The 15317-nt window shown below is 34.6% G+C and overlaps 1 protein-coding gene across 1 annotated transcript in view; it reads right to left on the bottom strand.

The window, feature by feature from the left end:
- The window catches only part of NBEAL1 (neurobeachin-like 1), a 173940-nt gene extending 161764 nt beyond the window's left edge, over positions 1-12176 (bottom strand). The window contains exons 1-3 of the mRNA XM_008574031.1: positions 12154-12176; positions 9462-9575; positions 3591-3752 (exon numbers count right to left, since the gene is read on the bottom strand). Coding sequence (XP_008572253.1) covers positions 3591-3752; positions 9462-9575; positions 12154-12176 — 299 coding nt within the window. The remainder of the gene's footprint in view (positions 1-3590; positions 3753-9461; positions 9576-12153) is intronic.
- Positions 12177-15317: the final 3141 nt, after the last annotated feature.

Consider the following 15317-nt stretch of genomic DNA (forward strand, 5'->3'; position numbering starts at 1 on the left):
AGTTCCATATGAATAGTTAGGATAGTTTTTTTATGTTTCTGAGAGAAATGTCATAGGAATTTTGATGGGAATTGTATTGAATTCGTATATTAATTTGGGTAGTATAGTCATTTTCAGTATATTGATTCTTCCAATCCAGGAGTATGGGATGTCTTTCCATCTTCTTGTATCCTCTCTAATTTCTCTCAGGAGTGGTTTATAGTTCTCGTTATAGAGATTTTTCACATCCTTAGTTAGTTCAATTCCTAGGTATTTTATTTTTTTGGTGGCTATTGTAAATGGGCAGGCTTTCTTGATTTCTCTTTCTGCTTGTTCACTATTGGTGAGTAGAAATGCTACTGATTTTTGTAGGACCACATAGTGTATTATTTCATTTCTATGAAATATCCAGAATAGAATATAGATTAGTGGTTGACAGGGGATGGAGGTAGGATAAATGGGGGGTGACTGATAATGAGTACAGACTTCTTTTATGAGGTAAAGAAAATGTTCTAAAATCAAGTGTGGTGATGGTTGCATAGTTCTGTAAAGATATTAATAACCACTGAATAATACACTTCAAATGTGTGAATTGTATGGTATGTGAGTTATCTCTCAATAAAGTTTATACATTTAAAAAAATTATGACACAAAGTTAAACTTGAATTAGTAGAAAAAGAAGACATAATATAACTCCAAATGAAAGGAAAGTACAGTCAAATTGATTAATATAAATTTAGAATTAAATTAATTAGTCAGAGGTTATTTGGTTTCATTAGAGTCCTACAAATGGCAGGGTTATCTTTATATACTTAGTAAGGAAATACCTATAACTTCATAACTATCCCTTACAGCTATACTTCTCAAATGCAGAAAGGGGAAGAGTTGAGTGTAAATTACATTAAAATTTCAAAAACATCTTTACAGTGGTAAAATGTAATCCATGAAGTGGCAAAACTGCAAAATATTAAAACTACCAGTTTTGAAAGAATATGGCTCCAGGCCTGCCTATATTTCTATCAGAATTCTCTTTTTTTCTTTTATCTAAAAGCCTAACTTTGGATGTTCATAAATTAAGTGGTACTTTCAGCTTCCCCTCTAACATGCAAAGAGTTTTAGGAAGCCATCACTCACATTCCATAACAAGAAAAATGCTAAACAAATTGAAAATCAAGAATTCTTCTTAGATCCATTAAGACTACATAAAGAAAGGAAGAACATTTCAAAACAGAATAAACGAAGACAAAATACAATCTTTTATTTTCCTTACTCTTAATAGATCTAACACAACAGTTTGTTCAAAATAATAATACCAACTGTATATTGGGTGATTATCATTTATGGACAAGTGAAATGAATAACAGCAATATAAGAGTACACAAGAGGAAATCTAAGTGACCTTCAGTTTGCTGATAACTATTTAGATACAAAACCATGATTCATTAAAGAAAAAAGTGATAGTTGGACTTCATTAAAATTTAAAACTTTTGCTCTGCCTGCTAAATGAATTATATCTCAAAATATTCAAAGACCTCTTAAAACTTAATAAGAAAACAACCCAGTTTTTAAAATGGGCAAAGCCCAAAATAGACACTTCACCAGAGAAAGTACAGATGGCAAATAACCATATGAAAAGATATGGAACATCTGATGTCATTAGAGAATTGCAAATGGAAACAACAATGAGATACTATTACACACCTATTAGAATGGCCGAAATCTAAAAGAATGGCATCACCCAACACTGGAGAGTATGGGGAACAACAGGAGTTCTCATTCACTGCTGCTAGAAATGCAAAATGGTACAGCCACTTTGAAAGACAATTTCTCAGTTTATAACACAGCTAAACATAAGCTTACCACATGATATAGCAATTATACTCCTAGGTATTTACCTAAATGACTTGAAAACTTATGTCCATGCAAAACCTGCACACAAATGTTTATAGCAGCTTTATTCATAATTACCCAAAATTGGAATAACCAAGATGTCCTTCAATAGGTGAATGAATAAACAAACTGCGGTCTTTAAGTGGAATATTATTCAGTAATAAAAAGAAATGTTATATCAAGCCACAAAAAGAAACAGAGCAGTCTGAAATGATAGTGCTAAGTGAAAGAAGCCAGTCTGAAAAGCCTACGTACTGATTCCAAATACATGACGTCCTGGAAAAGGGGGGAAGGGAGTACGTGGGAATTCTCTGCCCTTCACAATTGTTATATAAACTTAAATTGCTCTAAAACACAGTCTATTAGAATTTTTAAAAGGAGCTTAAAAAAAAGTAAAGTGAGGTCTCTAGAAATAGAAACATGTTCTGTGATTTGCAGCTATTGCACATTAAATTTATCATCAAAGAATTATCTCCTACTAAAAAAAAATTCAACCAAAAAATGTGTTGAGCATTATAGCGCTTCCCTCTATTATCAAGACCTAAACTTAATGGATTTTAAAATAATCATATATAGGATTTTTGATTTCAGCAAAATTATAGTAGGTAGTTAATAGGAGAATATATAGCAAATTAACTATCACAGAGGCCAACTCATGACTTACCACCTAAGTAAACCCTTTCCCTCAACCCTTATAATTCTTATATTATTTTTCTAAATTTTAAGGATGAGGAAGAGAACAAAAATGCCTAAGGTTCTAGAAGAGCTTAAATTAGAGGTGAAATATTTTAACAATTGTTGCTTAATCATTCCATAATTTCTGTAATCAAAGGCAATGAGCAATTAAGTTAAAGGTGACTATCAGCTAAATTCAGTCCCTATTCATCTACTAATTATAAAATATTTATAAAATAGTGTATATTACTATAGAAAGTGGATTCCAAAAAGAAGGCAGACTTCAAAAGGCATATGATGCCCTAACCCAACAGTTTTAAAATTTGTAAATCTAGATTTATGTGAAATTTTTGAAAAATCCAGATGTTTGAGCCCTTTTAAATCGGAATCTCCCTAAGTCAGTCTTAAGCTCTGTATTTCTACTAAGCCCAGTTGATACTTAATGCACACCAAAATTTAAGTACCACAGACTTAGTCAATAAAATATAACCTGCAGAATGAGTATACTTTATTTGACAAAATGATAAATTGAAAGATATGGAAAATACATTTTCACAAATAATAATGCAGAGTAATAAAAATGTGTATACATTTACAGGTGAGAACCATATAGAAAATACTGGGATAATAATTTTTTCTGGGGCCGAGCCCGTGGCGCACTCGGGAGAGTGCGGCGCTGGGAGGCAGCAGCGCTCCCGCTGCGGGTTCGGATCCTATATGGGGATGGCCGGTTGCCAGCTCACTGGCTGAGCGCGGTGCGGCAGGTCTCAAAAAAAATAAATAAATAAATAAAAAATAATTTTTTCTGAAGAAAAAACTCCATTGTCTTTAATTTTTTAAAATCTTGGCTGAATGTCTCTATAACTTGGTGTAGTAACTAAAAGGGATTCTAATATATTAACAAACCACACTATTGCAAAAGGTACTTTTACTCTTTAAAACTCCATATGAACAACACACACCATTAAAAATCAATAAATGCATTATTATTTTGGTAATAATTACTTTAAAATAGATAAATACTTTTTTGTGTGTGTGCAAGATACCTGCAAAGAATAATGAAGAACTTGACAAGTAAAATTGACAAGGCTTGTTGTTGTTCCTCTAACCCATCTGCTGTTTTCTGAACACACTGTAGAAGCTGGATCCTCAAAACCTGCAGAATATTATCAGGAAGCAGAGATATTCCTGGAGGCACATCATCTACCCTACAATATAGGGGGAAGAAAATAAGGAGCATGTTGAAATATAGTAAGAAAATCTCTAGCACTTTAAATGGACTGCATTTTCAGCTCAAATCCTAAAGAAACTCTTTATTCTTTCCAGACACTCTGAGCCTTCCTGTCTGCAAGGCCTCACAAGATGATTAGTGACTGGAAGATTATTAGAGCACAGTGGTTAGGGGCAGCTTACTGGGGAAAGAGTGGGTAGAAGGGCGCAGGAGAAGGAGAGGGAGGGGGAGAGGGGAGGAGAGGAGAAGGAGATAAGCTAATTAATTTTTTCAGTTATACTGTTTTAATAAAAATATTTAGAACATAAATTAATTCATTTTCTACTAAGAAATACCATCTATGTGTATGTCTGTGTATGTACCATTTCTAAATTAAACAATAGCTAGCAAATAAAAATGAAGTACTTAATAACTAGTTTAATAATTGTCAAGTGTGATCAGAAGAGGGAGAAAAGGTAACTAGCAAAAGTAAAGGGGAAAGATAAAGAGGTAAATGTAGAACCCCAAGTATGAGCATCAATAGAAGATTTTTTTAAAGTAATATATCAATATTTTGTGGCAATGGTTTCTGTGTAAGACTATGGTTTCTGTGTAATGCTTTCTGTGTAAGAAGTCAACATCAGACCTGAGTTGCTCCTCTGGTGTGTCTCTCACAATATAAACCCAAAGGTCTTCAAAGTTTGAAGACCTAGGTACTAACCTCTGTAACAGGGAGCTGGTCATTTAATCTCTGAAGTTCCATAATCTATAACATTTTAATATCATCTGCCCTACTGCACAGTGCTCTGAAACCAGACAGCCAATATGTATTTTCAGCTATGAAATATGTAAAAATGTAATATATTTTCAAGATACTTTTGAGATAATAGGTGCTCAGTTTCTCTAGGTTTGGTTTAAGGGACACACCTCTGGGTTTCAAGCTACTCCCCAAGGTCTCAGGCCCTTCCTCTAGCCCCTCCCTTAGAATAGGGTTACTGTTGCTTATTGGACCTATTTTCCGCACCAACACCAAGAGATTGAGACCACAAGGGGAAGACATATGCAAATCAAGTAGCTGAGCATGCTCAGTAAGAAGAATTTATACAGGCTCAAAAGCACACAATACTCTTGAATGTGTTTGGTAAATGACAGAATTTGACCAATGAACATGCTCCAAAAAGAAACCAACTGAGTATGTGCAAGACTATGTTACATAACAGGGAACCACCCCCTTAATTGAATATTCATTAGATATCATAAATATGTATTTGACAGCAAAACTTATGAAAGCTGAATCCCAGGTGTAAGCAGGGTTGTTGCTCATTTTTCTGGGGCCAACCCACACTTCACTGGCTGAGGCATGTATGCTTTACTTTTGTAAAGCTTACTTTTAGCAGCTGGCTACTTTGTGTTAATCTTACTTTCAGCAAGTAGCCATCCTGCACTCCTTTGAGCCAGCCTGCACTCTACTAAACTTTAAGTATGTATTTCTTATTTTTGTATTAAACTTGGTGTGGGCCCTGCTCAGTCTCTGGAGCTAGTCTGCACTCTCTCTGAAGTCTGTATCTCTTATTCATTATATTAATAAATCTGCTATCACTTTCTTCTGTGACTCCGCTCTTAAATTCTTTCTTGTGGCAGAGTCAAGAACCTGCTAAGAGGATGGGGTGGGTTGAGGCTGACTATCAGGCTTCCCAGACCCTCTCCTCTGGCATCACTGTCACTAAAACCTAAGAATCTTTTCATAAGCCACATATACTAATTCCCCTACTCCTAATAAGAAAAGTACCCAAATCGGAAGGGAGCACCCTAAAGAGCTCCTATGATTAAATGACAATTATACTTTATAGTAGTCTCTTCAGATAATGCTTAATATGAAGTATTACTAGTATTTTTACACTGATTAAAAGGCTATTTGATTCACTATGAACAGAAAAATTTGAAGCATATTACCAATAGTTACAGAAATACATACGATAGATATAACCAGCTTCTTTCTGAACCATCCTACAACAAAAGGAAGTGTTTTATAAAATCAATACCTGAGGGCTGGCCTTAGTTAGCTCAGTTGGTGAGTGTGGTGCTGACAGCACCAAAGACAAGGTTTCAATCCCTGTACGAGCCAGCCACAAAAAACAAAAACTTAAAATGAACAAGTGATTTTAATTAAATTACACAGAAAATAAGCCACAAGCACCTTACAAAGTTGTTAAATTCTATATAACCAAGTTACAAAAATACCATCTTGCACTTTAATTTGGGTACCACTTTACTTGTAGCTTTGGGTTCTTTCAACCTCTCTTATTTATAGGTGGTACCAGAAAAATTCACATTTTTATGTATACTTTTCTCCTGCTAAAGAGCTAAAAATAGGTGATTAGGAAAACCAGAGTAAATTCTAAATAATAAAGATTTAAATATAACTAATTCTCAAGACTAAACTAAACTATTCCTCCTTACTTTTCCAAAAACATATGTCCACAAGAAAGAAAACATTAGATTTTCCAATATTGCATCATAGTTATTTAAGAGTATTTCCCTTTGTACTTGGTCATTCCATTCTCTATTTGTACATTTTTTATATAAATAACTAGACAGTCAAAATAAATCTTTTTTTTTTTTAACTAATTCTTATTATAAAATTAGGGCTTGGTTAGAATATGCCCTTAAGTAAAGATGAAATTTTTTATAATGTTCCTAACGGATAAGCATTTAAGAACTTGGAAGCATTCTCTCACCTCTACCACTTCACTGTCCAAAATTCTATGTTCCTTTTCCTGAAATTTCCCAAACTCCAGAAATCTGTTCCACTCCTATTTTGCTAATTTATGTCTACTGTAAAACAGCTGCCAACAGTTGTCTCTGTCTAATGCAGGAAGAAGTCTAGCTTAAAGCTCAAGGCTTTAAATTGTGGGAAAAGCAATCTCTGCATAATAAATTCTCTAACTTGGAAATTACATAAAGTCAGTTTACTTTAAATGAGGATTATCCAAGAATTTCTCACCTTTTAAGTGACTCAGCTAATTTTATGCATCTTGGATATGGCATGTACTTGAAAAACTGAATGTTTTCTATTAGCAAAATCTAAATTCATGGTTCAGTTTTTTGACAAAGATATGAAACACATTTTAAATAAACCATTTACATCACAAATAAAACAATGCTCCTGGCAATTTTCAGTTTACTTTAAACATAGTGGCAATATAAATCTACATTATGTTTTCGGAAATGACCTCTGAAGAAAAGAGACATTGTAATGTATGGATGATAACAACTGCACCTTAGAAACTTTAGAAGACTTCATTCCCATTCAAAGGCCCAAATCTTAATTCCATGATATCCTTAGGCCCGTTACGTACAGTGAGCTACAAATTATTAAAATAAAAGTATTCCTAAGCACAAACTATAAGAATACTCTTTTATTAGTAGAAATCAATATACCACCAACTTTTTTTGAGGATAGTTCAAAATTTAATACTTTTCAACCTTTATAAATCTATCATAAATAATACTCTAATGAGGAAGAAATCTGAAATTGCATATTTATAAATAATGAAGTACTAGTCCTTTCTTAGCAAACCATGCCCAATATCTTGGTCGAAAGCTCTAATAGTTTCTGGATTATCACAATTACCTCTTAATTAGGCTTCTGGCTTTCAATCCAATCTCTATAATGCCACCGAAGAGACTTTTTTTGTGTGTGTGGCTGACCAGTACAGGGATCCAAACCCTTAACCTGGGTGTTCATAACATTGTACTCTAACCAGCCAGCCCTAAAGAGACTTTTGAAAAACAAACTTGACCATGACACTTTTACACAGAAAAATTTTTAGTAGCACTCATAAATTCCATAACAAAAAATTCGAAGTCCATTAGCACTGCATGAAAGGCATTTCATGATCTGGCCCATATTTGATTTTCCAGACTCAATTCTCCTGTACCTACCCTCTGACTGCCTACCTCCATCCCCAAACTGCTAACGCTTTCCTCCTTGAAGATTTTTAATTCTCCAGATTCTCTTTCTCATCACCATCCATTCCTCCCTTCTCCCCTTCAACAACTATCTATAACTGGAGTTCCTTTTGTGACTAAAAGCCTCTCCTCATTTCTTCTGCTTTTCCCCCCAGCCAACCTCTCTTACCTAACAAACTATGAGGGTATTTCAAAAAGTTCAAGGAAAGAATCACATTTTCTTTTTGCTGCTGTTGTTGGCTGTTTTTTGGCAGCTGACCTGATTATGGGTATCCAGACCCTTGACCTTGGTGTTACCAAAACCTTGCTATAACCAACTGAGCTAACTGGCCAGCCCTATCTTTTAATTCTATTTTTCCATGAACTGTTTGAAATACCCTTGTACTAGGTCTTCAAGATAGCTTGAAATACAGAAAAGAACCTTATGGGAACTGTGATAATGGGGAAAGGTGGTAGGTGAAGAATGGAAGATTTGTACTTTCAGTTGTGCCTTTCCATAAAATGTGAATTCCTCCCCCATTTTATGATTTTTAAAGCTACTTTTTAAAAATCTGAACAATTCATCTTCTCTAAGATGTTTTCTAAGCCCCATTCTAAGGCTGGGAATAAAAATATGTGCCTATGGTATTAACATACCTATGGTATTAACAAAGAATACGTACGCATCTTGCCTTTGTCCCAGTTTCTTGGTAGAGAGCTTTAAAAACCTTCGACCTGAGTGATGGGAATGTCTTTTGTTATTCATAACAAGCCCCTTTGGACTACATCTGAGTTTATGTAAATGAAGTGACTTTTGGTGGGCCTTAGATGGTTTCAGTGGAGGGGCTGGCTGGCCACATCAGAAAAACCAAGCATTAGGGCCGACCCTGTGGCGCACTCGGGAGAGTGCGGCGCTGGGAGCACAGCGACGCTCCCGCCGGCGGGTTCGGATCCTATATAGGAATGGCTGGTGCGCTCACTGGCTGAGTGCGGTTATCAGTCACAAAAAAGACAGAAAAAAAAAAAAAAAAGAAAGACCAATCATTAGAGGGTTGGAACTTTCAGATTCACCCCCCACAACCTCCTAGGAAGGGACAGGGGCAGAGACTGATCTCAACCACATGGTCAATGATGTAATAAGACCCCAATAAAACTCTGGACACCCAAAACTTGAAGAACTTTCTGGTTGGTGAATACACTAATGTCCAGGAAGGGCAATATGCCGACTCCATGGGAAGAAGGCATGGAATGTCTGCATCTAGAACCCTTCCAGACCTTGTCCCATGTGTATACTTAATAAAAAAACTGTAATCACAAGTATAGTGCTTTCTGTGAGTTGAGTCAGTCTAGCAAATTACTGAACCTGAGGGGGGTGTGAGAACCCCAGATTTATAGCCAGTTGGTTAGAGGTATAGGTGGCCCCCAAGACTTGGAGCTAATGTTTGAAGTAAGAGCACTCTTATGGAAGACTCCCTTATTTTTGGGATCTAGTGCTAATGCCGAAAGTGTCAGAAATGGAGCTGTAGGACACCCAGTGGGTAGTGTCTCAACAAGGCAGAGAAGAGGCTTCTAAAAGTCAAGTCTAGTATCACCAAGAAAGACTGCTGTGATCAATTAGCAATGTCTGCCATGAGAACAGGGTTATGCAGACATATCAAGAGTGCAACATAATTGCCATCTTGTAATATGTCATCAGTGAAATCTTTGTGCCAAAAATGAATTCATTCAAGGGTAAGAAATTAGTATTTCTACATACCTGGTAGGCAGCTTTTCAAAATCAACATCTAAGAATTGTTCATAGCTAGAAACGAAAGTGTCCAACCATAGCTTCAAGTAATCTGGATCTTTCTGAAATAAGAAAAACATTACACTAGTAAGTATACCTGTCAGGAAAAAACATGCTTTCATATCTATTAAGCAGGTATCCAAAGCAATAATGTAAAACCTCTAAGTGATATTCAGGAAGATATATGTGCTATATTAAAATGTATATTAAGTATAGTGAACAATCAAATGGCTTCCCATGTCACTCAAAGAGCTAAAGTCTTAACAATGTACTAAAATATTCTCAACAGTCTGCCCTCCCACATCACTCTAACCTTATCCACTGTTACTCTGTACTACACTGGCCTCTTGGCTATCCCTGAAACGTGCCAAACATGTTCCCAGCCTACAGCCTTTGCACCAGCTGTTTTCTCTACCCAGAACATTCTTCTCTCAGATACCTGAATGGCCAACTCCCTTATCTTCTTCAAGTTATTCTTTAAATGACATAATCTCAATGAGGCCTACTTTTACCCCCTTCTTAAAATTATAAACCTTCTCACTGCCCTTTACCTTACCCTATTCTGTTTCCAGACCCATGATCCTTTATCACCTTGCATCATACTCTATAATTTACTTATTTATTAGTTTATTGTCTGTCACTTCCCCTAGAATATAGGTTTCGCAAATGCAGGGACTTTTATCTTTTTGTTTACTGATGGATATCAAGCGCTAAAAACAGTCCCTGGCACTGAGAAGGTGCTCAATAAATATTTGTTCAATGAATTAATGGGAAGTGTAAAATGAATAAATAAAATAAAATTGGAAATGGATCATTAAGCTAAACATAAAAACTTAAACCAAAATCTTCAAGAAGAAAACAAGAAAATCTTTGCTACTAGGGGGTAAACAAAGATTTTTTAGTTAAGACACAAAAATCATGAACTAAAAAAGAAAAAACAAAAAAGATAATTGGTGTAATCAAAATTAGTAAGTTTCTACTCATTAAAACACACCATTAAGAACATGGGAAGTCAAGCTGAAAATATTCTCAAGGACTTGTATCAAGAATATGTAAAGGTCTCCTACAAATCAGTAACAAAAGGACAAACAACTCAATTTTTTTTTTTTTTTAGCAGCTGGCCAGTATGTACAACACGATTTTTTAAATGGACAAAAGGCTTGGATTCTTCAAAAAAGGGGATACACAAATGATCAAACAGCATACAAAAATGGGTTCAATATCATTAGTTATCCAGGGAAATGCAAATTAAAACCAAATGAGATACCATTACATACCCACTAGAATGGCTAAAAGTAAAAAGACTGACCTTACCACATGTTAGTGAAGATGTGGAGTACTTGTAACTTTCATACATTACTGTAGGGGTATAAAATGGTATAATCACTTGGAAAAGAGTTTGAAGTTAAATATACACATACACAGGACCCAGCCATTCCTCTCCCAGAGAAATAAAACATATCTCCACAAATACACATGTACAAAAATGTTCATAGGGGCTTTTTAATACCCAAAGCTAAAAAGAAACAAAAAAATTCTATCAACAGGTTAATGGATAAACAAATTGTGATATATTCATGCAATGGAATACTATTCAGGAATAGAAATGAACTATTATTGAGACTTGAAGCAACAAATATAAGTTCCAAAAACCTATCAAGCAAAAGATGCCAGGCATCAAAATATACACACTGTATGATTTCACTTATACGAAATTCTGGAGCAGGCTGTGGTGACAGAAATTATAGATCAATGGCTGCTTTGGGGAAGATTAACTGCAAAGTGGCACAAAGGAAACTTTCCTAGCAGATAGAAATTTTACATTTTTTGATTAAGGTAGTGGTTACGCAAATGTTTGCAAGTATCAAAATTCATCACATTTGACATTTACAAATGTGCACATTTTATGGTCTATAAATAACATCGCAATAAAGCTGAGTTATAAAAAATTATGATCCCTCAGAAAAAAATTTTTTTATATAAACATTATCTTAAAAATGGTGCTCAACTTTTTTCCTTTGCTTCCTCAACACTTCTTTACGCCAGTTAAATTTCAACATGTGATTCAGGAGTCTTAGTTACTTAGTCATTAAATATCATTGCTTAAGCACTGCTCTTGGATAAAGGGAACTCAAGTAACTTATTTCTCTAAAATAAAAGCATTACACTATAAATCAGAACCTAAAAGAATGTTCCCAGAATATGTAAGGACTGGTGACCTTTTGTGTATTTTTTTTTTGCTATTAATATACTGCTCCAAAATCGGCTTGTAAACTACCACTATCTACATCATCACTGAGAAAACAGAAAATGGAAATATTTTAGAAAAAGAACCTGTAAGAATTTTCTCAAGAGTTTCATTACTTGCTTTTTACATTTCCAACTAGAATATCATTCATTTATTTATCTATTCAGGATAAAACTTCAGAAATACAAGTATCTGGTGTTTTCCTTATTATTGTTTCTAATAAAGCAGTAAAAGACACAAAACAGTCACACAACACCATAAAGAATTAATGAATTTCTCTTCATATTTTATTTAGGAACTCTATAGTATTTAGTTCAATTCTAAAGGTCAGGGCTATCAAATGTTTGGCAAGCACAGAATTCTCCTAGGAAATAGTACTTAAATTGGAAATGTTTCATTTATTAAGTAAAACACAATATTTTTTGAGCATCTGCCATGTCCTAAGGAGTATAGCAGGCATTTTTTAAAATACATCATCCCATTTACTGCATACAACTATCCACAGAAGGTTTAATTTTCTCCATTTTACAAGTTAGAAAAAAGATGTCCTAAAGATATATAAGTTGCCCAAAGTCATACAGTTAGAATTGACAGTCTGGGATTCATATGAATCCAATATGTGCTCCTTCCTCTACACAACTCCATTTCTGAACATTGTGCATGAATAAAATGGAGCTCTGGGGGGCAAAAAGAGGAAAGGGGAGTTCAGTAAGGATCAGTAAACTCAAGGCCATAAAGAATTTAACACTTATAACAGCCACATTCCATACAGCCTGAAACAGACTTTAGAGGAGCTATACTGTGCTGCCAAAGGCCATAAAAAAAAAAAAGAATCTCCACATACCCAGAAACATTATTAACTGAATCTCAAGCTTAGTAACTTTCATGGTTAACACGAGTTTAGTATATTGAAATACCACAGTGTGGTCTATCTCCACATTTTTACAATATTTATTTATTAACACAATACACAAATGTATTCAGTAGTGCATGAGCACTAGGGACAAATTACCTGGATTCTAATCCCTGCTCTGTCACATTCCTGAACAAGTCACTCTATGTTTGCATGTCAGTTTCTTCCTATATGAAAATGAACATAACAATAATACCTACCTTATGTGACTGTTGTGAAAATTAAACAGTGTAATATGTTAAGGGCTTAGAACAATGCCTAGCTTATAGTATATGTTCAACAAGTATTATTATTTTCATAACCTACTATGTGCCAAAATCAGGGAACTCCCACAAAAAAAAAAAGGAATGTTCTATGCTGTACATATTTTAACATTTCATAATCCCCATTGCCACCTGATTTTCATTTTATTATTTTCCTCTCAAATCTCTTTGCATTTACTAGCTGTTACTTCACCACTCTGAGCTGTTCTTCATCTATAAAATGAAGATAACACTTCCTACCTTATAGGATTGTTGAGAGCACTAAATGAAATAAGATACAAGGCAGTCACCAGTACCAGGCATTCAGCAAATGCTCAACACATGCTGGACATCACAATTATTATTACATACAACAAGTTGGCCATGGTCCAATAGAAGAAAATAAGCAAAATAACTACAAAATCAAGTTTACTGATTCTGCACTCAAATATTCATCCAGTCATGCCATCTGCCATTGTTTAAGATAGATAGTCCTCCTTTTGGACTGTTACATAGTTAACCTCCTGGTCTCTGTAAGCTTCAATTTCTCCCCATACAGCTCCTAATGGGATTTGTCAAATTTAAATCCAATCATCTCCTCTCTCTTGCTTAAACACCTTCAATAGCTCCCTATTAGCAATGGATGAAGTCTAAACATTTAGACCTGTGCTGTCCAAAACGGTGGTCACTAGCCACATGTGATTATTTAAATTACGTTAACACACAGAGGGACTTTTATAACATCCACTCCCCTTTGGGGAGGCATTAGAGGATAATGGTTTCAAGGGATTCATGAAATTTCACCCAGTTCTTATGGTTACAGGATTTTTAGAGTCACAGGTAAGAATAGGGGGAACACATTACTTCCTCTATGCAATGGTATTTAGATTATAGTATTCCTTCAGGTTTTAAAACTGTAAACTTTTAGATACATACATATATTTCAATCATATGTTGGGCAGCTCCCAACTTACATGTGAGTTGTAAAAGTTTAAAAGTTCATTTAAGTCACATATATTCATATTTTCTAACACCCTACCAAAGAGATAAATTCCTCCCCCACACAAACATTATTATTAATGTCAATTAGTCTTTCAGCCCTTGAGTTTTTCTGATAGAACCTAGCAATTATAAAAAACATATAATAAGTACATGCCAACCATGTACCACCACAGACCATGCTAAACTCTATGGATATGAAGACAGATAAAATACAATTGTGTCCTCAAAGTGCTCAATGTTCAATATAAAAGAAAGTCAGAAGCAAGTAAATGTAAGACAGCACGAGAAGTAAAAGAGTCGTGAAAAGTACCAAAATAATAAAAAGAAGGATGTTATTGATTCTGTCAAGGGTGGGGGTAATAGAGCAGCAGAAGCCCTCAAAAAGTTTTCACAGAATCATAAACCGATATTCTCAAGGTGAGAGGGGTGTAGAGGGGGAATTCCAAACAGACAGAAAACAGCAAGACATGTTCAAAGATGTACAATACTAGTATTGTTCCAGCATGGAAATAACAGAAAGCAGTGGGACAGTTATGTAGGACTACAAGACTAGAGAAGTCAGCATTTCCTAAGTATCTTACCAAACACTGTTCTGTTGGATAATATGATTTGAAAAAAAAAAAAAAAAGAAAAATCTGGTCAGTTAAGTTTGAGAACCACTAGATAAGAAAAATTAAACAAGATTTTTAATAATATATAGTTTTTAAAATGAAACGTGTGTGAAGGGGGACTGAAAAGGGTGGATATAGTATGAAATTTCCCAAACATATATAACCACAAACATTTTCATCCTGACTCAAGTTCATAAGCCTTATCAAAGAATTAACTTTTTATTTGGTTGATCCTTTCCATTATGTTTATTTCATTAATTTCTGCCCTTTCTAAAAACATTTTAGAAAAAAAATTTCAAACATACATAAAAGTAGAGAATGGTATGATGACTCAGCTTCAACAATAATCAGATCATGACCAATCTTCTTTCACCTATATCCCCTATCCTCAATTGTTATTTTGAAGAAAACCTAGATATCATATCACCTAATCTGCAAATATTTCAGTATATATCCCTAAATGTACCTTCTTAAAATATGACAATCTTATCACATCTGAAATAATTAGCAGGTTCTCAACATCTGCCAAATTTTGCTGATTTGCTCATAAATGCCTTTCTTTTTCAACAGTTTAATCAGATCAGGACCCAAATAAAGTCAATATATTGCAACTGGTTGATATATTTTTAACTCTTTTTAAATCTATAGGTTACCATTACATCTCTTACCCCCACCCCACCCCCAATCTATTTGTTAAGGACTTGTGATGGAGAATTTCTCACATTAGGGATTTTGCTGACTGCATATCCTTGCATCATTTAACACATTCCTAGGTCCTCTGTATTTCCCATGAACTATTAGATCTAGAGG

Source organism: Galeopterus variegatus, unplaced genomic scaffold (genome assembly GCF_000696425.1).
Source record: "Galeopterus variegatus unplaced genomic scaffold, G_variegatus-3.0.2 Scaffold985, whole genome shotgun sequence".
Lineage (NCBI taxonomy): Eukaryota > Metazoa > Chordata > Mammalia > Dermoptera > Cynocephalidae > Galeopterus > Galeopterus variegatus.